At 39.3% G+C, this 27,364-nt stretch overlaps 1 protein-coding gene across 6 annotated transcripts in view; it reads left to right on the top strand.

The window, feature by feature from the left end:
* Window positions 1-10,742, top strand: part of WIPF1 (WAS/WASL interacting protein family member 1) — a 161,486-nt gene extending 150,744 nt beyond the window's left edge. For all 6 annotated transcript variants that reach the window (XM_036745167.1, XM_036745169.1, XM_036745166.1 and 3 more), the window contains 3 exons: window positions 3,471-3,683; window positions 4,403-4,516; window positions 7,576-10,742. In XM_036745167.1, the coding sequence (XP_036601062.1) occupies window positions 3,471-3,683; window positions 4,403-4,516; window positions 7,576-7,631 (383 nt within the window). In that variant the 3' untranslated portion in view covers window positions 7,632-10,742. The remainder of the gene's footprint in view (window positions 1-3,470; window positions 3,684-4,402; window positions 4,517-7,575) is intronic.
* The last annotated feature ends 16,622 nt before the right edge of the window (window positions 10,743-27,364 follow it).

The following is a 27,364-nucleotide window of genomic DNA, read 5'->3' as shown; positions in this document are numbered from 1 at the left end:
AAGGGGTTATAATACAAAAAACTTGACTACACTTGTCTTAAAGAGCTGCCCAGAGCACTGAGAGATTGTGATTTTTTTTAAGTCAAAAAGTATTTATTAAGGACCTACAGGTGATAGGGATACAAGTTCAAAGAATGAAGCAATTCTTACTTGCAAAGAGCTCATTCTAATGGGGGAGACAAATACATGTAAAAATATTTACAGCATAAATATAAAAAATGAAATACAAATATATGCAAAGTAGATTTTTAAAATGCTAGGCATGGAGTTTAGGAGAGAAGGCAGTAGCAGTTGAGGGAACCAGGAAAGACCTCATGCAGAAGACGGTGCATGAGCAGCCTCTCAAAGAGACGGACTCTATGAGGCAGAAATAAGAAGGCAGAGAATGTCCAGCGCAGTCACACAGGCAGTATGTGTCAGAGGCAAGATGTAAACCAGGGCCCTTTTGGCTTCCAGGCCAGTTCTCTATCATGTTACCTTTGCAGCAATATTAATAATTTATATTTCTATAGCTCTTTAAGGTTTACTCAAAACAACCCTGTGGAGTGGGCAGGGTAAATGTTATTTACTCATTTTAGAGATAAAAGCTGGGCATGCATGCTGTCCCCTCCTCCAACCTTTGGGAAGTCCAAGGGAGAGTTGCCTTTGGCTGTGTCCCAACAAAGAGGCCTCCTCCAAAGAGATTGGGAAGTGATTCTCTTTGCTCCTTATGGCTCACAGAATAGGCACCTCTACCCTCACCCCATCACAGGAATTAGGGACCAACCAGAAGCTCTTTATGAGTATGCCCGTTAGCAAGGAGACAGAGTACATGTGTCCCTCCCCGGAGAGCCAAAACCATGTATGCCCAGCTCCATGGGAAGTGATCTAATCCAGTGGTGTCAAACTCAAATAGAAATGCAGCCTTGCTGGCTGCTCATTGACTTAGAAAACTACAAATTGACATTTACTAGGCTGTATCGTATTTCTATTTCTTTTGTTAAACATTTCCTGATTGTATTTTAATCTAATTTTTGCCACATTCTGGAGGTTTATGGGCAGCTTGTGGATTGCAGGCTCTAAATTTGACCCCTCCGAATTTAATCCACCCCTCACTGCACTGCACTGCATTTACACAAGGTCGCTCTAGTCACCATGCTAAGCATTTGGAGTTCAAAACAAAAATTAAATAGTTTCAGCCCTCAAGAAGCTTCTATCATATCAGGGTAGATACCTATGTGTATTTCTGTATTTTATGTACTTAATCAACATATCTTTGTTTATGGTTGATATGCGCTTGACCAAGATGGGGTCACTAGAGCTCCGACTTGCAGCCTCCTTGTGCCCTTTCCACTACATCAGTATTTTCCTCAAGGGAATAAATTTTCCTTCCAATTGGCAACTGAATCCCATTCTTCGGTGGGATGCATATTGCCATTAGGAAGACAGTTTTTTTCTGGGGATATTTAATTAATTTTCTAGGTACTTCCCATTTCATCTATTTGTCTTTGGACCATTTAACTATGTATTATTAGCAAAGGACATCCCTTGAAATTTCAAGGGGATGCTGGAGATAAAACTTGTTTTCCTATTAATTCTAACAAAGAATCTAAAGAAAGTGATCACAGAGATTGAAATTGTTAGTAAAATAAATTATTAGTAAATAATAATTATTGTTTATTAGTAAAATTTGAGCTTATTAGCATATTATTAGTAAAATAGCCTAAATTAATTTACTCCATTTGAAGGGTTAGTTGCAGTGCAAATGTACTCTTTTTTGCTTTCCTATTGACTTACTACTGCACAATTAACCTGCATTTGAGAGAATAAAGGGGACTCTTTCTGAAATACTTGCTCAGAAGGTCCATAATTTCTACTACTACATGGAATCATTTCAGAAATAATTTTTTAAACATTTTATACCTTTACATTTATACCTTTACATTTGCTGCTTTAGAGAATGTTCTGGGTTCCTAACTGAAATGTAAATTAAGTTTAGTCTGCTTTTCTCTTGGAAAGGAAATTATATGATTGATTTATCCTTGGGCAAAACAGCAAATTGGCTGATTGAGAATTAGAGCTGGGAATTTTTTACCAGCTAATCTTTTTTTCACCTAAGTATCCAAGGGCTTCTCTGGAGGGGAAGACTGGAGAGGGAACTTCTATTTTCAGGATGACAGCTTGTTGTTTCCTAATAATACTTCTGCCAGTGACAGATTGTGGTTGGCATTGTTTGTTACAGGAATGTGCCTATTGAAGAAGTCAGAGATACTTTGCATTTAAAGGACATCTTATTAAGTATCTACTGTGTGTCAGACTCACCATCAAGTACCTCACAAAAAGAGGCAAAAGACAGTCCTTGCCCTCAACTAGTCTAATGGGGGAGACAATATACCAAAAAAATGCAAAATATATCATATTATTCTGCAAATAAAATACCTAATAAAATGACACAAAAAAGATAACAAAACATTTTTCAGGATCCAAGTATTAAATTGGTTTTATCATAAAAGGGAAAACTTTCCATGACTAAAGAACATCATCTGATCTGTAGCAGCACACTCAATGGACCACTCAAACAACCCCTTAGCCTAGAAGTGTGTATGACCTTGTATACATGCCAGTGAGTATGCATTTATGTGCCAGACACTGTACTAAGGCACTGGAGATGCAAAAACAAAAATGAAGTTGTTTCCTCTAGGAGCTTGATTTCCATTAGGTTAGATACATATATATTTGTATATACTTAAGTGAATGTGTATCTTTGTTCATGGTTCACATATGCCTGACCACTTTGCATCCCCCTTAAATTATAGTCTAACAAAAGCAGATACCACATCTTCTCCCCAGAAGCATAGATTCAGAGCTGGAAGGAATCTAAGCAGCGGCCTAGCCCAAACCCCTCATTTTACAAATGATTAAATAAAACCCCCTCATTTTACAGATGACAGGATATTTTGATTATTTTTTTAAACAGGATGTTTTTAAATAAAAACATAAATAAAAATGAGGAGAATGAGGCCACAGGAGATTAAATGACTTGCCTGAGTTCCCACAGTGACAGAGTAGGATTTGAACCCATGTCATACCAACTCTAAAACATAATGCTTTTTCCACACAGCCTCTCAAGATTACTCACATTTCTATAGCACTTTAAGGTCTACCAAGTGTTTTACATGTATTATTTTGTCTGATCTTCATAACAACTTTTTGAAGTGGATGCTATCATTATCCCCATTTTGCAAAGGAGGAAACTGAGGCTGAAAGAGGTTTAGCCATTGGCTCAGGATCACACAACTAGTCAACATCTGAAGCAGGATTTGAACTCAACTTCCTGTTTCCCAAGTCCCTACTTCATGCTTTACACCACCCCCTAGAGGTATGGTGAGTGTCATGTAGCCAGTGAAGACTTGCTTATGGTTGCTATTGATTATGATGAAAATGTGAGGTGCCATATTGTTTTTTTCTCTCTCTTTTTTTAAATGCTTCAGGACCTCTTCCACCTCCTCCACCTATAAACAGAAATGGCAATACTTCCCGAGCACTGCCTTCCACTCCTCAGCTGCCTTCCAGAGGTGGATTAGAAAACCAGAGAGGTAGTCCAAGGCCTCCTCTTCCTCCAGACAGGCCTGGCTCTGGAGCTCCACCTCCCCCCCCACCCTCATCTTCAATGAGGAATGGCTTTCAAGACTTATCATGTGAAGGTGAGATACAATCCCCACCTATTTTATATGGTAAATGACCTGTTCCCGTACTATATGCAAATCATCAATAAATATCGTTTTTCTTTATTCCCCCGACAGTCTCAATGTAAAATTTTAGATGCCCCAACAGGGCACCCACAGTGCCTTGAGACTAAAGATAGTAAGGGTAGGAAAAAAAAAGGCAGATGATTTTTCCCTGATCTACCTAGTCTTTATTTGCTTCCCATTGTAGCAAGATGGAGAATTACAAGATTCAAGGCTGCTAAAAGAATGATGACTTTTCTTTCCCATATTACCTTATTTCTAGACAGTTTGCAAAGAAGGAAGAGGCCAAAGAGGTCACCTGCTTTGCAAAGGTAAACTGCCAGCGTTGTGGGAGTCATGTCAGTGAATCATACTCGTTCGTTGGAGGTGATTCTGGTCCTAGCCAGCCTAGTACTTTCATTTTTTTTATAGCTAATCATGTCACTTATAGTCCTATGAATCTATCAGATGTGGCTTCCATAGGCAGTGGTAGGCTGATATGCTAATTAGCAAATATCTCTTAGAACATTTGCTATATTGAGTCTTTGTTGAAGTGCTATTAACTTTTCTTTTATGTACATAAACATAAAGTGGTTTGGGCCTAGCTGTGCCTGAATTTCATTCAGTCCCTTTGGTTAAGTTAACTCTTGTAGCAGATTGCCTAGTATTGATAATACCGCTTGATCTTCCCTCAGATGAGTGGGAGAGCAGATTTTACTTCCATCCACTGTCTGATTTGCCACCTCCAGAGCCATATGTACCAATGACCAAGAGTTACCCCAGTAAATTGGCAAGAAATGAAAGCCGAAGTGAGTATTTCCCTAAATGTGCTTGAGTGATTTAAACTTGGACTAACTGGAGTAGGTTTTATTGTTGGTAACATCAATTTGTCATTACTAGAGGGGGAGGTCTATCAGATGGGGGAAGAGATTAAAGGTTTCCTTTTGGGACCATTTGTATTGATTATCCTCCAGCAATTACATAATTTCCCCATAAAATGAGCATTCTGAATATACTCAGTGTGTCCTCCATAGACAATTCTTTTAATAAGTTACCAATTTAGTGTGCCTTTGATTTCCTAGTAAATTGAAATTTTATTAGATTTTATGCTTCAGTAATTCCATCTTCATTTTCGCCTATTTGCAGCAGCACAAACAGAGCCATTTTCTTTTCCTGAGAGAAGAAATGTATTGGTCAAACTTTGTACTAATTAAAATAGTAACACCTTTCCATATCGTCCTCTTTACTGGTGGAAGCGTAAATGTGAAAGACTAGAAAATATGAGTAAACCCAAATTTCTGAAAGTAACTATAATCTCTAGAGGAAGAAAAGTGTTTCCCAAGGAAAAACTGGAGTTGAATGGGCTAGTGGCAGTGTGCATGGGTAGAAGGAGACAGGTGTAAAAGCTGTTTTATTCTTAGAATTGAAGGATTTCGCAGCTGATTAGATGGGGGGAATGAGGGATGATGGAGAGGAAGAGGCAGAGATGGCTGAAGCTTTGAGCCGGGGTGACTAGGAGGATCATGATGCCATCCACAGATATCGGAAAGTTGGGAGGAGCATATTTAAGCAGGAAATTGATGATTATGTGACTACCTCAACCCTAAATACAGCGCACAGCCTCAGCTCCAATCCCAGAAATAAGTAAAAAGAGCTTTTGGGGACCCTGATACAGCTGTCACAAAACACTTACACTAAAAGTAAATACTTTTATCCATAGGGTAGGCCATTCTGTTATCACTCCGAGCCCACCTATTCTCCCTTACCACGTAATTCTTCATAAGCTCGGTTAATTAGTTTAGAACCAGCAGACTGGAAATAATGAGTGACAAGTGGTTAGAAGCCTGAACACTGAAATCCAATAGAGGTGACAGGTTTCAGTCTCACATCAAGAGAAGAGACCAAAAACTAAAAAGTAGAGTTAGGATTGTGCTGGTTATTAACACACAGCAGAATAATAGATTTCATAATGATAATTATGGCTGACATTCATATAGCGCTTACTATGTGCTTTAATAATAATGATCATCTCATTTGCTCCCCACAACAACCCGGGAAGGTCAGTATTACTATTATCCCCATTTTACAGATGAGGAAACTGAGGCAAACAGAAGTTAAGTGACTTGACCTGAGGCTGAATTTGAGCTCAGATCTTCCTGACTCCAAGCCCAGGGTTCTATGCACTATGGTGCCATCTAGTTGATTGCACTGAGATAGCAAGGTTTAGGGATTGGACTTATGATAGACAATGCCCAGTGTAGGAACCTTTTTGTACCAGTGTAGGTGGGCATCTTTTCAGCAACTTATAATCTTAGAGAGTTTTCTGGAGCAGTTAGAAGTTGTAACTTGTCCAGGATCACACAGCCAGCTTGCATCAGAGTGTGAACTTGGAATTGGGGCTTCTTAGCTCCAACTCCAGCTCTCTACCCACTGTCCCACACTACATCTTCCTGAATTAGCAAGAAAAAGTTAAATTACATTTAATATTCCTTATTTAAGAAGGGTGACTAATATATTTGAAGACTATTTCCACCAAAAATAGTTTGAATAAAATGAACTTCAAGCACTTGGAATTTTATTAGGACAACTCATTCCCTGACAGTGCCTCCTAAATAGGGCATCACTAGACGATACTCCTGTCAGACAAATATGGAGCCTGCAGATCTTGGTTAGAAAAAAAAAATCAATCTTTGGGTGAAGCATACACCTGTTACTATTACACAGCTTTGTTACAGGAGAGAACTTTGATAAGGAAGACCTAATTGTGTTTCTTCACTTTGGGGCTACTACTATGTTTGGGTATCTTTAAAGGGATTAGAGTTTTGAGTCCTAAAGTAGACGGGGAGCCTGAATATTTTTAGTCTAGTTGGAATATGATTTGTGTATTTAAATCAATTGCCAAGCCATCTCCCAAAATGAAAGCTAAGAATTGAACATGGGTTTTTTTGGACACATATTGACATAGCTCTGCAGCCATGGGCACTAAGTCACTGAACCTCTCAGTCCCTGCCCCTCCTGGCTCCCAAGTAACTCTCTAAGATGGTTATTTATAGATGAGCTGCAGATGGAGTGACTTTCCTCATTGGAAGTGCCCTGTAGTCTGCAGAACAAAGCAAATGTGTACATGTCATATTTTATACTTTATAGACATTGACCTTATAAAGAATAATTTTTTTGTATAGTGACTCTTACTATTCATCTGTTATAATCTATGCCAGCAAATAATTCTTATATACTCCTGTTGTCCCCATGGAGACAGCAAGACCAGCTCATGAGAGCACAGGTTCAGAGATACAGAGCTGAGAGGGACCTTAGAGGTCATCAAGGTCAAATCCCTTATTTTACAAGTGAGGAAACTAGGACCTGGAGGATTTAAGTGACTTGCCCAGGGTTACCTAGCTAGTAAGTATCTGAAGTAGGATCTGAACCCAGGTCTGGTGGTTCATCTGATGGCTGACCAAATTAGAGGCTTCTTAAGGGGTTTCTTTATTCTATCTCGACATTATAAGTGCTTAACAAATATTTGTTGAATTGAGTTGGCAAGGAAACACAACAGCCTTGTACCTATGCTCAAAAACCCATGAGTCACCATGTTTACTCAATAACACATGCCTTTTAATCACCTGTTACGTGCAAGGCACTAGATGAGACACAACGCTCCCCAAAGCCCTGCCTTTAAGGGCACTAGAGTCAGCTTCTGCTCTCTTCACTTCCTACTGACACAAGTGTGAGTTTGCTTAAGGTGTGGGGTCAACAGGTCTATAATTATGTAACTGTCCCTTTATTTTTGTGTGGAAGAAATTAAACGTTTTAACCCTTTTCTTGACTTTTCCTTCATCATTCTTTTTTTTCCCCTTCATCTTTCAAGGTGGCTCCAACAGGAGGGAAAGAGGAGCTCCCCCGCTCCCCCCAGTCCCCAGGTGAATGAGGTGGCCAACTTGCCCCAGCCCAATCGCTGTATTTACCTGAAGAGCTGCTTCTGTTGTCACCGTTGGAAAATCAGCCCCCTCACCCTACCCCCATCCTTGCCTCTTTTTTGTGTGTCCCCTTCGTGTGGCTAAAGGGTAAAAAGGTGGGGCTATTGGGATGCATGTATGGATTTTGTGGATTTACCAAATCAAGTCATAAAATGCACCTAGAGTTTATGACCAGTATATATATATATACATATATACATACATCTGTATGTATGCATGTATATTATATATATACACACATATATGTATTACCTTCAAAGCTATTGCTTGCTTCAGGAGCTGCCTGCAGGTAAAGCCTCTCATGACAAGTTGACAAGTAATGAGAGTTTTGAAATTCATGTTAGCAGCTTTTAAAGAACAAAGTTTGAGCATTTACTGCCTATTTGCCTTAAACCTATACTTGCTTAAGCTTATTCACTCACCTGAGAATGTCTCTTTCATAAGGAGACTTGCTTATATAATTTTTCTCCCCCATCTTTGCATGCTTGGCCTACTTCCTACTTCTGTGAACTGAAGACCAGCTAGGGGAGTTTACTGAGCTCAGGCTTGGCAGTCTAAGGTAGGGTCTGGGAGATAGAGAATAAGGAAAAAACCTGTTTTTTTTTTTAAACAACAGTGTACCACAACCCCCCCAAAGACAACCAATAAATGCTTTAATGATTAAAGAGTGAACAAAAAAAGAAGTTAGGATCCCATTTTCCTTGTTAGAGAATTGACAGCTAAATATTGTTTTCCCCTCTTCTCCCCACTATACCCCCCCACACACACACACACCATTAGCCAAACTTTTAATGCATAAACTTGGTGAGTACCTCAAGATAGAATTTTGTTGGGTATAGTTTGTGGTCACGTGGAAACCATCCATTAAAGAGAAACTGAAGGTCTATGAGTCTCCCTGGCTTAAAACTAGCTGGTTCATCCATCTGTATGTCGTCTGGACTCCTGCCGCACCAATTTGAAGCAACTTTTGTCTTTCTCCCTTTCTGAGACAGGTTCCATGAAATCTGCCTGGCATAAGTCCAAATGACGACCCAAAGTAGAAAAGGAGAGAAAGTTAGGAAAATGTTGTATTGCATGCTATTCTCTGAAACAGGCAAAAAGATTTGAGTAAGAGAGCATAGGGCCTTGAAAATCCAAGGCTGAGGCTTATTGAAATAAGAGCGTTTTAGAGGGACAGAACACTGGAAAAAGTTCAAGAAAAATTTATATGGAAGGACCCATTGTCTTGGAGCTCTGTGAATGAGGCTTAGATAAGAACTATGAGAAAGGCCAGATGTTCCTTTTTCATACAGTTTTGTTTACAGAGCCTTAATGAGATTTTTATCTCAAGATAGAATGAGGAGGGGAGAGGGGGTGGGAAAAGAAGTTTCCACCTAAATGTTTTATATGGTTGGTTGTGTCTAAAATCGTTTCATATATTAGTTGTTTTTTAAAAGCACATTAATAATGAGCATACATAGATCTACCCAAATTTTTATTACAATATCAAATTATTCACAAGTTACTGGTTAACTAAAAAAAATCACTCCAAAGACAGATTCAAAAGATGCATTCATGTTTATAGAATAAAGTATTGTCTCGTTTGTATCCAATAGTACGTAGGGATATATAATGAATTATTAAGTTACCAGTTTGAGTGCTCTGTGTTTTTTTATGCCTCTCCTTGCCAAAGTGTTGAATTTGACACGTGATTGGTTCTTCTTCCCTCCTATGTCCCACACTTACCTGCCAGGCAGTGAAAGATTCAAGGTCTGAAGAGTTATTGCAAGGGCTGGACCCAACATGTCCAAAAGTGTGTTTTTATTATGATCTATGATGTTTGGAGAATTTATCCACTGAACTAAATCATCTTACTTTGAGAACCTCAGATAAGATGCAGCCTGGTACAGTGGAGAGAGCAGTCTCTGGAGTCACAGGACCTGGGTTCAGATCCCTCCTCTGATGCTTACTACCTGTGTTTGAATTCACTTCCCCTGGATCTCAGATTGCTCATCTATAAAATAAAGGGGTGGAAGTAGATAGCCTGTGAGGTGCCTTCAAACTCTCTCTACATGTGGTCTTGTTCTTTGATCTAATTTTGACAGCATAACATCCCTATGATGAAGACTAAGGTCAAGCTTTTGAAATTACTGCCCGCCGTCTTCAATGTAAATATATTAAAGAAAAAATGGTCCAGGTTTTGTAAATGAAGCAAATAGCTGACCTGTTGCATTTTATATCCCACATTTTTAGAGAGCAGCCTAAATTTGAGTATTTCAACTCAAAGTTGCCAACCACTTGGAACCGATATATTTAGAATGTATTTTTTTTAAACAACGAATGTTCCAATATTCCAAGGATCTCTGCTTGCTTTCTTTGAAAAGAAAAAAAAAAACCTTTTCTAGCCAAAACTTCTCATAGCACCTCTATGGTAAAACTACAAACAGAAAAAAAGACAATACTACTGCAAAAGATGCAAAAATCAGCATTTTTTCCTTCCTCCAAATCTAAGGTTACTATGTCTGTTTTCATTTTCTATAAAAGTTTTAGGTATATTCAAGATGCAATACAGTATTTTAACATTCATCATATCATTTTATATTAAAGTATATTTACAGTATTAAGATTCAGTATTCAGTATTTATTTCACTATGCATTTTGTTTAGTAAAAAGGGTAAAGCAAGAAAAATGCTTACTCCATTGGTGCCTTATTTTGTGATTTGAAAGAAATCAACTTTTTTGTGTCTGTAGCATATTAGTAAAAAAGAGTTATGCTTTGATGTTTTAACTTCTAATACAAATTATGAGAATTTCTTATGTTACTTTGTAGCACAAATAGGGCGATTGTTAAAATGCCCAGTGAATTTCTTTCATGAAATTCATCTTTTCCTACTTTGCAGTCAGAGACTGTAGACAGGCAAAGATTAATTTTTTTTCATAGCACTGCACTGTAAACATGCACATTTTGATATCTGTTCATTGTTGGGTAGCTTAAATGATGGGGCCCAGTCGGCCACAGTGATCTGCGCCTTTTAAAATTAGCCAGATAATAAATAAAATCAGAATGATCAAGCATCAACTGGTGGTTTTTCTATAAATATCCACACAGCAACAGGTGAAAATTTAGTGTCCATTTTCTGCCTTCCACCATGGAGTCACGCCAGGCTCCCCGAAGAAACATAAAATATACTTGGAAACAAAAGGACCTGTGCAAGTGGGTATTTCCTAGCTCTCCATTCTCATACCTCTTTGGGGTTGTTGTTGTTTTGTGTGTGTGTGTGTGTGTGTGTGTGTGTGTGTGTGTGTGTGAAGATCTATGTCTATGTGGGAAGTAATATGTAAATTTTCTTGGAGCTCACATTCACCTAACATAATACCAGGAACAGCAAGACGAAATAAATTTGGCAAATTGGTATCTTCATAACATCAAGAGAAAGTGAGAAGCTCCACTTTGCGCCCCGCCCCAGTACGTTGGGCTCACCTCCTCAGGCTACATTATGAGAGGACATGGACAAGGGTGACCTAGTCTTGAGAGGCATAGATGGGGTGGTGGCAATCTGCATGACTGGAGGAAACATGCACATCAGTGAGATCACAGATTCATGGGATTCTTAGAGCGGTGACTTAGAGATTCGTGGGATTATTAGTGATGACTTTCGAAAATTATTTTCAGTTCTGTATTGTAGCTAGGTATCTAGCTAGACAGGCAGATCCTACACAGCCAAAATAGACGCACACTCCCCAGTTGATCACAAGCCAACTTACTTTGACACTTGGACAGACAGGGGTCTGTGTACATGTTGTTTCCTCATCTTTAAGGATGTAGACTTTCACTGGTGTCTTTCCAACCCCAACACCTACCTAGAGCCGTGCCGGAGAGCATGTAGTGGGTCCTTCATAAATTAGGCCAGTAGGTGGCGCAGTGGACAACGTGTGAACCTGGAGTCAGAAAGACAAGTTCAAGTTTCTAGATAGTTCCTAGCTGTGTGACCCTGGACAAGTTACTAAACCTCTCTCAGCCTCAGTTTCTTCATCTGTAAAATGAAAATAATAATAGCACCTACCTCCCAGGGTTTATGTATCAAGTAAAATATTTGTAAAGCACTGCGCAAACCTTAAGGTGCTACGTCAATGGTAGTTACTATTATAAGTATCTGTTGATTGTACAGATAGCAACCCACCCACACCTTTTTGGAACTCAAATAGTTGGATTATTTTTTTTTAGTAGAGTCTTTTAGGGGAGAGGAGCGAATGAAAACAGCCCGTAGGAGTGATTTGTTCCCACCATGTCTTCCTCTGCTCAAAAAAAAAAAAAAAAAAACTTCAAAGCTAAGATCTGGGATAGACCTTTGGTCTAATTGCCCGCATCATCAGCATTATACAGCACTGTGCACAATGAGGTCTAGTGTAAAGGACAACCCTAAGGCCCTGCCTGAGCTCTCAAAGCAAGAAACTTATATTCAGTTTACAATCACACAACTGTTGAGTTGTAAGAGGCCTTCAAGACCACCTCATTCAACTACTGATAAGGAAACCGAGGCCCCAGAGGGTTTGTGAATTATTCAAGGTCACAAAACCAGTTAGTGACGGAGGAGATCACAGACTCTTGGGGAAGGGGGGAACCTCTTTTTTTTGTTTTTTTGTCTTTGTAGCCTCTGATGTCTAGCATAGTACCTGACATACAGCAGGCATTTAATAAATGCTTGTTTCATTGAATGTACTCCAATCCATATCTACAAGAATCTCCTCCATAACATGCCTGACAAGAGGACACTCAGCCTTTGCTTAAAGACCTCCTGTGAGGAGGCACCTACTTCCTCCCCAGGTGGCACATTCTCTTTTAAATAGATAATTATTAGGAAACGTTTATTTATGTCAAGCCTAAATTTTCTTCTTTGCAATTTCTACCCATTGCTCCTAGTTCTGACCGTGAGACCCATCAGAACTAGTCTAATGACCCTTTCATATGATAGCTCTGCAGGTATATGAAGATACTGTCCCCATATCTATGTGTGTATGCATATATGTATATAGGCACATACATATATCTGTATGTATATGTATATACACACACACACACACACATATATATATATATAATTTGTACATAGTTGTTTGTATGTTGTCTTTCCCAGTTAGATTGTCAGCTCCTTGAGAGAAAGAAGTGGTTTTTTTGTTTGTTTGTTTGTTGCCCTTTTTTGTATTCCCAGTTCTTAGCACAATGCCTGGCACATAGAAGGCACTCAATAAATTCTATTTGACTGGCTACCTCAATCCAAGTTTGTGAGTTTTGAAAGATCAGGAGAGCAAGCCTCTTAGAGTTCCAGTAATCCAGGATCCCAATTTTACAATCAGCCAAGCCCAAGCAGCAAGAAGTAACCTTCTAGACCCAGGAGGCTAGGATATCTAGAGCCCTCTGACCTTTCAAAACAGTTTCGGCTGGCAGGGGGAGGGGGGGGGGGCGGGACACACAACAAAGACAGAGAGAGGTGAAAGACCAAGGTCTGTTTCATGGGGCTGCATGTACACAGCATCATCTATCACCAGTTGCACTCAATGAAGGAATTGAAGAGAAAGCAGATGAGAAAAGTGTCAGAGGCTCACTGAGGCCTTTTTAAAGGCACATCTAGTTCCAATTTCACAGCTGTGGCCAATTGAAAAGACTTCTCACCCCGTGGCTCGGAGGAGGCCAGAACCGTGTGTGTGTGTGTGTGTGTGTGTGTGTGTGTGTGTGTGTGTACGCACGTGTGTATGTGTACGTGTGTGTGTGTGTGTGTACGTGCACACGCTCCATAGTCTCTCAAAGGTATTTCTATTATACTTATCACTATTCTCTCAGAGACAGATGCCCTCACCTCTCCCACCTGGCAAGTATCACTAAAGTATCATGGGCCTTTACCAGCTCCCCATTAACAGAAGGTTTTCTTCAGATAAAGGAACACAGACTCAGAGCTGAAAGGGACCTTAGAGATCATCTAGTCCAACTGATTCATTTTACAGGTGAGAAAGGCAAACCAGAGAGGGGAAAGAAATTACCCAAACCTACACAGGTAAGTAGCAGAGTCCAGGATTTGCACCCAGGTCCAAATCCATTGCTCTTTTCACTGAACCATGTTGCCTCTCCACACTCTATTTTTATCAGATTGATTGGGTAAGGGGGGGCACTCATCAAACAGATCAGACTCTTTATCTCCCAGGTCACACATGTGTGGGGGATGTACAATGTGGTAGAAGTAGGAAATAGCACTGAGTCTGGGGAATAGCTCCACTTTGGCTGAAGCAGAGTGCATAAAGGGCAGTAATACAAGGTAAGACTGGAAAGGTAGTTTGGATCAAGATTTTGGAAGGCCCAGTCCTTTTCCTATTTGTCTTTATTTTATGAGGAAAATAAATTCATCTTTTTTCCCCCCAATTTTAAGGGTTACTCATTAAAATACTACCAGTTTCAACCAGTCTCAGAAACATGGCTTAGTGATTAATGGGGAAACCTAAGTTCCAAAGGTTGGGTTTCAAGAGGTACTATGAAGCTGTAAATACTGTACTTGGAAGTAATGGTGTAAGATTAAATTCCAGGCTGCAAAATAGACTTTTGTCTATGGGCCCTTTGCCCCTAAATGTCTCAGAATCTGCACTCCCATTTCAGCCTGCCCATTTTCTTGCATATCAAATGCTTTAGGGGTGACTTGGGTCTTTGGCATGACTGTATATAAAAGGAAAAACCCTCTTATATTTGCTCATTAGAGGCTTACACTTATGGAAACGTTATGGAAGAGTCTCATCGTCCAGATGCACAAAAAAAAGGGAGAAATATCACAATGTTAGTGGTAATCAAAACAGGATGCTTATATTATCAAGGCTGGAGACACAATGTACTTGGATCTTATCTAGATCTTATTAGTACTTGATCTTACAGCCCTTAATGTCATGTGTAACATGTGAAATGTCATGTGAAACAAGACTTCAACTTCTTAAGTTTTGGGGGTTAGGCTGAGGGGGAATGGTTCAGTCTACAAGTCTTTAAAATGATGTAGGGGAGTCAATTCAATTTAATGATATTTATTGAGAAGGCACTACGTGAAAGGAATGAGGGCAGGGAGGGTAGAGATAGGAGTTTACAATTTGGTAAGAGATACCACCCATTCTTTTTTTTAAACTCATCTTCTCGTCTTATATGATTTGTGTTGTCCCGCTGAAATTTAAAGATGATTTAGAGCTCACTTCTTATAAATTCAAACCCTCTTTTCTGAATGTGAATCCTTCTGATATAACTAGAGGACAATTGAGAAACCAAAGAAATAGGAGTCATGAGGGGTACTGGAGTCAGTTCCTAACAATTCAAAAAGACCAATTGTTAAATGTTCAATGTGAGCATTTTCATCTCAGAAACTTGTTACAAACAAGAGCTTAATTTATGGTTTGTTGATTGTCTAGAGTTGAGAAAGCGAAGGAGAAAATATTAATGCGGGCTAAACTTAAAGGTTTGTCATGCTTTTTAGAGAGCCAGTTGTCAAATATTTACCAATATAAACTTTCAAGAGATTAATCTGACCTGTAATTAAGACAATTAGCTTGTTGCCTTGCCTACACTTTACCACCCTGAGGAGACAGGGTAATGTGCCAGAACTGGAATCAGAAGACATGAATTCAAATCCTGGCTCTGATACTTATTACCCATTCAACCTTGGACAAATCACTTCCCTTTCTCCAGGGCTCAGTAAAAGGAGGAGCCCTGATCCTCTTTCTCTGTACTTCTAAAGCAGTGGTGATACAGTTTTTCAATATCTGCCTGTAATATTAATTAAGGTAGGACTTTTTCTTTTAACTGTTTTCTCTTTTAGAATGCTAAAGCGATCAAGTGCCTTTGATTAAGTCTTGCTAGGTGCTAAGCCCCAGGCCCACACCCTTTTGCTGATTAGGTGTGGAGCCTTCAGCCCTAAGAAGGGTATATAAACTCAGAGGTTAGCATTTCGTTTGGGACTCTCACTCACTGGAAGTGTGTGATTCAAATAGATGAGACTCTGGGTAGCCGTTGTTAAGAGCCCCCAGCTTTGAAAAAACCCAGATGTTGGTGCTTCTCTTTTTGGTAACTATGTATGTGATGTCTTGATCAGACAAAGCCTGTCTGTTGAATTGTGTTATTTGCTCTGTTTATATTTTTCTGTTTGTATTTGCTCTGAAGTTCAGGGTGCTGGCTTTTCCCCCTGAGCTAAGTGAATGATGTATGTATGTTTAATTAAAATGAGATTGTTAACCCTTTAAAGTTGCTTTCTTTATAAAAGCAGATCAAAGAACCTGTGCTGGCAGCTCTTGTTGCTGGTCTTGTTGGGTCTTACACTTCAGCAGTAGCTGCAAGCAACATTGTTGTTACACTACCCTAAATCGCATTAAATTATTGTATAATTATACTTGAAAAAGAAAAGATGATCTTGTTTTTCCAATAATAATATACTGTTTTCCAAAAATGGCTAGGAAGAAAAATTATGTCCTGTATCTATGTCATGTAGGCTGGCACTAGAAACTGAGAAATTAGTCAAAGCTAAGGAAAGCATGCAACAAATGACAATTTTCAGCCTCGTACACTGTACTGTAATTCTCTAGAGGACTGAATTGGTCAAAAAGATAACTTGAATTCAAATACTCCATCAGACAAATGTCTAGTAAATACAAGCTATGTGACCCTGAGTAAGTCAATTAACTTTCCTGAGTCCCAGGTTCCTCAATTGAAAATCTGGGATAATAGCTCTAACTCACAACATTAGTGTGAGAATTTTATGAAATAAGGTTTATAAATTGCTTTGCCAATCAAAGCGTTACATAAATGCTTTACATAAAATATGTGTTACATAAATATATAAATAAATTGTTATTTAAGAAAAATTAAACTGGCAATAGATACTTGGGGACAAATAAAAAGACTAGAAACCTGTTAGACCAAAGGAGCTAACTATATTCAAATCAAATGAATAAACAGGTCTAGTCAATTCTTTCTTTGAAATGATTCTCAATTCTGTTCCTCCTTTTCCATTCCCACTGACACCACCCAAGTCTAAGCCCTTGCTATCTTGTTGTTGGAGGATTAGAACAGCCTCCTCCCAGGTCTCTCTGTTTCCTGTCTGTATTAGGAGGGCAGAGTTTATAATTTCAAAGAGGATCATATATATGTCTGAAAGGTTCGGAACCGCTGGATATAAGAAACTCTCAAAGTAGGAGGCAGAAGAATCAAAGCATATATTTAGACTCCACAGTAACCAACCCATGAACCAGCATCCCCATTTTGATATATTGATCAAAAGCTTCCAGGCCCAATAAGCACGCCTCACAAGAGTAACCAGGAGGCTACAGAGAAGCATGATAGTGTAAAGCAAATTCATGCTTCCCCCTCTATGGTAAAAAGATTACCCACTGGCCTCAAGTCCTTGTTCAGCTTCCTCCCATAGGTCAGCTCTGCTACTGGCAGCTCCTGCTTCAGCTTCGGCTGTGGCTGTAGCTATAGCAGCCTCTGGCTCCAACGGAAGCTGTTTTTAACCATCCAGCTTCTGCAGGGGTGTAAGGTAAGCCGGGGAAAGCACAGGTTCTTTCAATCAGCTTAAGCAAGGGAAGCAAGGTGAAGGGGCCGACAAGCTTACTCCACTCCAACGTACAAACAGCATTCAGTTCAGGGGAAAAAGGCAAACTAGTCAAGGGCACTCGTTGACTAAGTGCTAAGGAGCCCATTTTTGGTTACCAACACACTGTCCCTCTTTATTCCAATCTGCCCTGGATCCTACAGCCAGACTAATCTTCCTAAAACACTGATTTTACCTTTTTTCCAATTCGTTGATTAACCTGCTATTATATCAGCAATCTGTCCCTGGGTCTATTTAACCAGGTTGATTTTCTGCTATACCTCACCTTGGATCATCTGGTCCCACTGCCCTTCTTTCATGCCTTCCTTTCTTTCTTCATGTTATTTCCTCATCTGAAGAACCATTCCTCTTCCTTCCTTCTTTTCCTCCTTCTTTTCATACATTTACAGGCACTCATTATCTATTACACACTGTACTAAGATGTTGGTAGAGACATAAGGATAAATAAAACACAACCTCTGTCTTCCAGAAGCTTACAACTTAATAGAGAAGATAAGAGAGACACATATAATTATGATACAAATTAGATTTGACAATGTCTTAGACCTTATCAGATATTCAGGCTTCACTGTCTTGGAATAAACTTAGCATGACAGACTCACCTCTTAAAAAAAGTTACCTCCAGGGAAGGTACTGAGAATAGTCAAGATACACAAAAGATTTATGGGAAAGGAAAACTATAGACATAGTGTACACCTTCCCCAGTTGCCTTTCTATAGGTCAGCATATTGGGAGAAATGCAACAACAAGCATATATTGGGAAAACTTCCCAAGGAGCTTAGACACTGCAGCCTCGTCATTCCCTGTCCCTAGAGCCAACCAAGACTTGCTTTGAAAATCTACTAGAAAGCAATACATCTGAATCTGCCTAATTATCCATTAGCAGCAATCACTGCTCCCTTTCCTCTATGCCCACAATGGCAAATGCTGCTCAGCTTTGGCCTGCCCAGTCTGCCTCCTCATACAGCCTTGGTGTTAACAATATTCCCCTTTTCTGATGCTTCAGAAAAGGTTGGACACCACTGGCAAAAATCTAGTCTGGTAAGAGACATAGCTATTGTTGGCAAACTCTTTCATGCAGTCCTCCAGGTTATCCTGTTCCCAGTCAGTTTGTAGTATCTGCTACTCCTCATTTCTCCATTTTCCAATTACATTAAAGTGGATTGCTTCTGTTACTTCCATAGAAATTTGGGGAAACAGGATGGTTTGTTACAGAACTCGAAAACCAAGTGGAACTTCCAGGTTTTTGGTGGTTGCAGCTCATAAATTACAGGATTGTTATCTAGAGTTGGTGAATAGGTATGAATCTGTCACCTAAATCCTGGGAGAACCTGCATACTTGGATATATGTGTCATATAGCCAGATTTGGTCTCCAGCTCTTTATCCGTCCCTCTTCATTAATACCTATGTTGCCTTACCTACTCCTAAAGACTTGCTTACTCCTTAATGCTTGCTTAACAACTTGTATTCCTTTCTACAGGGGTTATTCCCAGTTCCTCAGAGCTGATCTTTGTAGAGGGTCTGGCATGTCAGCCAGGAACATATGTGGTAAGAATTCACAGACAATCTAAAAAGGTGAGCAATCAAAGACAAAATGAATGACACGGTCCCAGGCAAACTCTGTTGGTGCCACGAAACAGACCCAGTTGTACAATGTGTGTGATGTAATAGTACAGTTACAGCTTGATATCTTGGTTTGCATGTGTTATGTGTCCATTGTGGCAGAGGTGAGATATAGTGAAAAGAGCAAGAAGTCAAGAAGACTTGGGTTCACATCCTGACTCTATTATAATACTTGCTAATTGAGTAGCCTTTGGCAAGAGATTTAACTGCTACAATCCTCAGTTTTCTCTTCTATAACATAGGTATAATAGTAGTTATAGTACCAACTTCACTTGGTTGTTGTAAGAATCAAATGAGACTCTAGTTGTGTGACACAGACATTGACAAGGATGCTTAACCTCTCTGTGCCTCAGTTTCCTCATCTGTAAAACCTCGCAAGGTCTTTATGAGAATCAAATGAGATAACATGCACAGTTTTGAAAACCTAAAAGCATTATATAAATGCTGTTATTATTATGCACATCATTATGATGTATACAAAATTCTTTACAAGCTTCAAGTTAATACTACCTGAATGTCACAGCTATCATTGCTATCATCGTTATTTACCCTACAGTTGTTAGATTGTGGTAAGTGAGAGCTGAACCCCTAACCTTTTTGAAGTTCCTTCCAGAGTTTGGATGTAAACTGCATGTCCCTCTCTGATATAATATGCATGGAGAACCCATGCAGATGTATTATTGCCCTCAAAAATACCACACTATCCTATATAGGACTATACCTTGGGATTATTAGTAATAGTACCAGTTGTAATAATATCTAGCATTAATATAATGCTTGAAGGTTCACAAAGCACTTTGCAAATATCTCATTTGATCCTCACCGTGACACTACAAGATAAATGCTATCCTATCCTATATAGGACTATACCTTGGGATTATTAGTAATAGTACCAGTTGTAATAATATCTAGCATTAATATAATGCTTGAAGGTTCACAAAGCACTTTGCAAATATCTCATTTGATCCTCACCATGACACTACAAGATAAATGCTATCCTATCCTATATAGGACTATACCTTGGGATTATTAGTAATAGTACCAGTTGTAATAATATCTAGCATTAATATAATGCTTGAAGGTTCACAAAGCACTTTGCAAATATCTCATTTGATCCTCACCATGACACTACAAGATAAATGCTATCATCATCCCCTATTTTACACATGAGGAAACTGAGGCAAACAAGGATTTTAAATGACTTGCCAGGATTGCACAGCTAGTAAATTTCTGAAGCTGAATTTGAACTCAGGTCTATCCCAACTCTTAGGTCCAACACTTTATCTACTATACTGCCTAGCTGTCTAAAATTAACTGGGATGTTCTCAATAAGTGATCCACCAGATGGTGGTGTTCCCTTGCAAAAGTGGGAAGTGAATTATATAGTCAAGCTCTACCTGATATCACGTAGGGGGTATTGGAGCGCATGTGGCTTCTGCCAAGCGTTCTTCACTGATCCCAGCCTGGATCAGTATTGACACTGGATAGCCAATGCCTAATCAGGACATCAGTAATTTGTCAGCTCATTCCTAGCTAAATGCTGCTTGAAAATCTTGGTACTTCATGAAAATTCCTCTGATTCTTCCACTATGAGAAGTAACCATAGCCAAAGTAGAAGCATTGGGTACCTGCTGGGTGTGCCTCATAAATTCTTATTTGGGAAAACTAGAAGAGATTCAACTCCATTAAATGTTGAGATTATATGATTTCCATCAAAGTAGGCCAAATATCAACTCAACTACCACCATGTCTGTTATCCTTAGTGTTCATCACTTGGGTCTCATGCCCAATTCCTTGAATCTTCTCATGCTCCAATTCCAAACCAGGCTCTCTTCCCAAAATGATCTACATGAGCTGTGTCAACAGTATTGACAGATTGAATTTAAGGTTTTTATCTCTCTCAAAAATCCATGTTGCAGGGCATCAGGGTGAGACTTCAAGACTTCCTTTTGATAGTATGGTACCACTATGACCTACCCCTAGAGGAACTACAGCTGGGGTAATCCCTGCTTCCCTATCCCTGCTGCATATTACCCTCAAGGAAAGGAATAGTTCTGACCTTTAGACCCAAACTTTAAGAAAGCCTCCATTTTTTTCATAGATTTAGAGTTGGAAGAAAACTTAAAGATCACCTATTCCAGGCCCTTCATTTTAAAATTAAAGAAACTGAGGCCCAGAGAAGAGAAATGACCTGCCCAAAGTCATAAAGCTTATAAATGACAGAACCAGAATTTGAATTTACTTCCTATCACTTCAAATCCTACACTCAATTGATTTAGGGGTTTTTCACCCCAAATAAATGCATGAATCATCCACAGAGATTCATTTCTAAATTGAGGTTAATGATTGCTTACCTGCCTACCTCACAAGTTGTAAGGTAATAGATTGAGAATCATGATATAATACAAATGAAAGTTCTTTGTAAATGATAGTATTCCATACAAATGCAAGCTATATTAATAATGTGATGTTATCTTTATGCAAAAAAATCAATTTTATAAATTCTTTTGAAAATACATGCCCATCTTATTAGACACATTCAATAGGCCCAGGTTATAAAAAGTACAATATAAACTGAGGTAGCTAGGTAGCTCATGTATAGAGCACCAGACCTGGAGTCAGGAAGACTGTTGCTAGCTTTGTGTGTGTAGGGAGCTTCAAAAGTCATATTGATATCCCTTCAAATACCCTGGCTTCCCAACTACTCAGTTCCCATGACCTACTCCACTGCACCTCAGTTACGTAAAGAGATGGTTACATTCTTGACTGTACCATCAACTACTTTCTTGCTCAATTTTTCAAAAACTCCTTTATCTGATCATAACGTTTTATTATTCCATCTTTCTTTATGTCCTATGACACCTCATTGTGTTTTCTGTACTCTTCATCACTTTAAGATCATTCCCCCAAGGCCTACTCTCTTGGTTGGTGAGTTCCTGGCCAGGATACTTCATGAGGGGCTCCAGCCATGCTCACCTTATCCCCATCTCAAATTACTCTCTGGCTTACTCCACTTCCTCAGCGGTAGCTTTACTCACTCCAAGTTAACTCTGCCCTGGGATCTTCTTTTCTGTTTGGTGAGTCCCTGACTGGGATCACCATTTAATAAAGGATTCCAGCCATGTTCTCTCCATTCCTATATCAATTCACTCTCCTGCCTGTACCACCTTCTTACCATCAGCCTTGTCTCTCTTCTTTCTTCCCCACCTTGAGCTTTCTAGCTCACTTTTATTTTCTCTTCTATTAAGCTCTTTGAGAATAAGAACCCAGCACTTAACACAGTTCCTAGCAGATATTAGACACTTAATAAATGCTTTCTCTGTCTTGCTATATCATTGTGACCTTTATTCTCTGCACTCTTATGAATCTTGACCTTTCAGATCACCTCCCTACTTCTCCATATACATCTCATAAGTTCCTATTAATATACATGTTGTCTCCTCCAAGAATGTATATGTTTTAAGGGCAGGAACAGTGTTTGTTTTTTTGTTTTGTTTTGCTTTTGCTTTTCTTTGTTTCTTCAGAGTTTAGCACAATGTTTTGCTCATTGTAATACTTGCTGACTGACAAGGGATTGTAGATCAGTAGAGAAACTAGGGCTGAATATATCAATCTAGGAGTCATGTGCATACAAATGATTACTGTATCCATGGGAGCTATGAGGTCATTAAAAGTGTAGAGCTATGGTTAGGGTATGCAACATGATTGGAATCTAGCAAAGGAAACTGAGGAGTCAGCAGAGAGGTAGGAGAACCAAAAGAATTTAGTGTCATGAAACTCCAGAAGAAAAAGTATCTAGCATCAAATATTGCAGAAAGGTCAAGAAGGATGAGGACTGAGAAAAATGTAATTGGATTTGACATTGGCAACTCTGAAGAGAGTTATTTCAGCTGAATTATAAGGTGGACTATTTGTGCCCGACCTGGGGTAGATCATTTTGAACTAGTATTTGTCTGATCAGCCACAATTGGACACGCTGCAACTTGACTCTAACACAGTGATGTCATTTTGGTCCTCTTCAAGAACGAAGGACAACAACCAAGGTGAGCAGTTGAATTTCAAGTGATGAAGAAATGAGATGAGTGAAAGTGGAGACTTCTCTGAAATTTGGTATAAGAGGGAGCAGGGATATAGGAGATCATGGAGGCGCAATGCCCCTAACCCCAGCAATGCCAAAGGAATAACTGTAATTAGAGGATTTAATCTTCGCAAGAAGGGCTACCTTTTCATTAGATGCTTGAGTAAAAGAGGGGAGAATGATGGATGACAATGGGTTTTAAGACAGAACAAGGAATAATGGGAAGTACATGGCTAATAGCTTCTCTTTTCTCAATAAAATATGAAGAGGGGGGAAGGGTCTTTCAGAAAAGATCTAAAATCAACTAATGGAAAATAAAAAGATAACTTGCTGCGTTATGGACCATCAAAATTAGATAACATAAATTCATAGTAAATACCCAGTCAGTCTAGTTGTGAGACTTCTTCTGTGGCATCCCATACTCTATGATGGCACCCAACTCTACCTCAAACTTCTCATAATTGCTTGAGAAATTACTCTCCTCCTTCATCAGAAGGGGTATGGAGCCACTCCTTCCAGCACCTAAAAGGCTAGACCGGAATCTGACTCCACATTACACCAAAGGACAATAGAGCTACAGACAAAACAACCTTGTTATTCACCAGGGAGAATGACCACATTACCTAATCCTTAATATCCCAATTATATGTTGCTCATGTGCACCAGATATAGAAGCAAAACACATATGAATCACCCTGTTAGCTCTGCTGAGTTAGTACCCAACTGCTACCAACTCTGCCATCTTGTCTCGCCATGGTACTGGCAACCCCCCTTACTGTACTGTAAGCTCCCTGAGGGTAGTGGAAGTGGAGCTGAAACAACTGACAGCCAGGAGGCGGTGGAGCTCTCTGTGATTAACAGCGGCTGAGGTAAGCCCTCACCAGTGACAGCTGGGGAAGCCCTGAGCTGCCTGGAGAACAGAGTGACTTAAGGCAGTCATGCCTTTTCTATCTTGCAGAAAATGCTTTCCCTCCCTGTAGATGCCGCTACCCCAGAGGAAACTGACTCTCTTTTCCACTGGAGGAGTAAGTTAGGAAAGCATTTTGTATTAATTTATGTGAGGTTAAGAATGATTTTCTTACATGAGATTTCCTGTATATTTTGCCAGGTTTAGTATTGGGGCAGTAGGTGGCATAGTGGATAGAGAACCAGACCTGGAGTCAGTATGATTCCTCTTCTTGAGTTCAAATCCAGCCTCAGATACTTACTAGCTGTATGACCCTGGACAAGTCACTTAACCCTGTTTGCCTCGGTTTCCTTATCTGCAAAATGAACTAGAGAAGGAAATGGCAAACCATTCCAGTATCTTTGCCAAGAAAACCCCAAATGGAGTCATAAAGAGTTAGACACAACTAAAAAATGACTGAACAGCAACCAAGTTATTTTATTTCTGGATATGTTCCTATTCTATATGCCAAGTCTGTACTGGATGAATGCTTGAGCTGAGAATATATTCTCTTTCCCATAAGGAGTCTGTACTTTGTATTGGGACCTCTCTTCTACCCCTCCCTGACCATCCCCCAGCAGAATGGAACACCTCCAGAACATTTTTAACTCAAATCACGCTGTCCTTTATCTATGAAAAGGATGGAAAAGTGACAGTACTCTATGCCCAGCCATATGATTCATTTTTCACAATAGTTTTGCCAGGATCGGTGATGGATCTGAAGTTTTTTCTGTCCTGTACCTTGTAACCAAGGCAGACACTTGCAAGATGGCTGGCCAAAGTCAACAGACCGTGGCAAGGCAATGTTTCCTTGTAAAAGATTGAACCTCAAACGTTAAATTGCCTCATTAGCTCGACATTCTAATCATTTGAAGTACTTCACCCAGACTACCCAAAGAGTAGCGAACCAGTTGGCAAGGCTTCCTTGACCCTGAAACATTGTCTTAAAGTGTTAGAATTACTTAGCACCATTTTTTGAACATTTGATTATAACATACTTGGTCTTTTTTTTTCTTTTTTGGCTTTACCATCTATGCAGCTAGAGAAAAAATCCAAATGTTGATCGTGGGTTTAAAAAAATCAAAACAAAACCCCCAAATCATGAAAAGATGATTCATGAAAGCCGTGACAAGCCTCATCCTTAATCATCATCTAAAGGTTAAATAATGATCAGATTTCTTTCAGCTGAAGCACTTGAGCTGCATCTTGATCTTTTACCATCATATAAATAACTTTGCTATTTTTCCTTGCAGATGAAATTTCTGTATCTTTGTAGGGTGTGTTCTGACATAGTAAAATTGTTATTCTGTAGGTAGGATATTCATAAAAATGTAATTATCGTAATCAGAACAGTCTTTAAGCACAGGAGAGGGGATTGCCAGATTCGTGATTGGCAGTTTTCAATCATTTCCTTTATAATAAAAGGACTTCTTAAAGCAGCTTTTAGAATCACTAATGCCTCACAGAAAGAAGCTATTCTGATCAAACAACAAAGAGCATTGAGAGATGGCAATTAGAACACAAGTCAGTTGCCTATGTCTTGTCTTGCAAAAGGGTTTGCTCATACCATTCAGCTTCCCTCATTCTGTTTGCCCATCTCTTATTTGTAGACAATGCCTCTTGGGAAAATGCTTTGTGGTGAAAGGGATAATAGAAAGCAATTTTTAAGGCATTCATCAGAAATAAAGTTACTTATTATAGAAATACATCATTCTTTTAGACAGGTACATAACAATCTGAAAGCTTCTGTTCAAGTTTCTTGACGCCAAAGACTTAATCTCAGTTTGGGAGAACATGGTAAGTGGTAGTATTCGTGAGGGTGAGACTAGGGCAACTGTTGGGCCATTTTCCTCAGTGGTCTACATGATAGCATAGCGAACATGCTCAATCAACAAGTATTTCTTAAGCACTTACTATGTGTCAGATACTGTGCTAGGTGCTAGAAATGTATGTATAAAAAGGAAATACTCTCCACTCACAAAGAGCTTTCTACTGGAGGAGACAAGTATATAAAAATATATACAACTTGAATATAAAGTGAATAAATAAAAATACATACAATATAGTTAAATATAAGGTAATTGAGAGGGAGGGGGGCATCAGGAAAGGTTTCATGCAGAAGAAAGTTCCTGAGCTGCAACTTAAAAGAAGAAAAAGTTTCTCTGTGGCAGACATAAGGAGGGAGTGCATTCCAGACATGTGGGAGATGGAATATCACACATGAGGAAAAGAAAGAAGGCCAGTTTGGAAGAATGGAGCAATGCAGGAGATGTAGTAATGTGAAATGAATCTGGAAAGATAGGTTAAGGCCAGGTTGTATAGGTCTTTAAAAGCTAAATAAATTTATATTGGATCTTAAAGACATAGAACGCCACTGGGATTAAATAAGTGGGGGAGTCATATGTTCACATCTGTGCTTAAGGAAAATTACTTTGGCAGCATTATGTAGGATGAACTAAAATAGGGAGAGACTTGAGGCAAGGAGACCAATTAGGAGGTTGTTGCAATAATTTGGCAAGAGAAGGGACAGCTAGGTTGCACAGTGGATAGAGCACCAGCCCTGGAATCAGGAGGACCTGAGTTCAAATCCAGCTGCTGACACTTGACACTTACTAGTTGTGTGACCCTGGGCAAGTCACTTAACCCTGACTGCCTAGTAATTTTTTAAAAAAAGGTAATGAGAGCCTGGACTTAGGTAGCTCTGTGTGAGTGGAGAAAAGGATCAGAAGGTAAAAATGGCAATCTTTAACAATTGATTGGGCCAGAGGCAGGGAAATGGAGATGGAGAGTAAGGATTTTTGAATAGTGTCAAGGTTATAAACATGGAAAACTATAAAGACAATGGCATCTTTAACAGAAATGGGAACATTTGATAAGTTATGTTAAATAGAAAGTTTTGGGATGGGGATGAGGGAAATAACTTGTTCAGTTTTAGATGGGTTGAGCTTAAGATGTCTTCAGGATATCCAATTTGAAATGTGCAAAAAGCAATTGATGATGGGGGACTGAAGCTCAGGAGAAACTTGGGTTTTACATATATGCATACATAGACATATATAAATATATACACACACATATACATACGTATATGTGTGTATGTGTGTGTGTGTGTGTATGTAAGGATCTATGTGTGTATATATGTTCTATCCAGGGCAGACCTAGTCAGGGCCTAAAATTAGAAAATTGTGGTAAATAAATGCAAGAGTAACCCCAGATTCCTCCACTTATGACCATAGTTAAGACAGCCCCTCAAATATCTTTCCCCTTAGTTCCCAAATTTCCAATGGCTCATCTTGGCCTGATATTTTAAATGGTTTCAATTGTGTGTGTGTGGGGGGGAAATCTATTCTTTCGAAAGAGCACTTTGGTTGTTCACTCACTTATTGGTAGTATCCAACTCTTCTTGACCCCACATGAGGTCTTCTTG

The sequence above is a fragment of the Trichosurus vulpecula genome, chromosome 2 (assembly GCF_011100635.1).
Source record: "Trichosurus vulpecula isolate mTriVul1 chromosome 2, mTriVul1.pri, whole genome shotgun sequence".
Taxonomy (NCBI): Eukaryota; Metazoa; Chordata; class Mammalia; order Diprotodontia; family Phalangeridae; genus Trichosurus; species Trichosurus vulpecula.
This window is presented reverse-complemented; position numbering and strand designations above follow the sequence as displayed.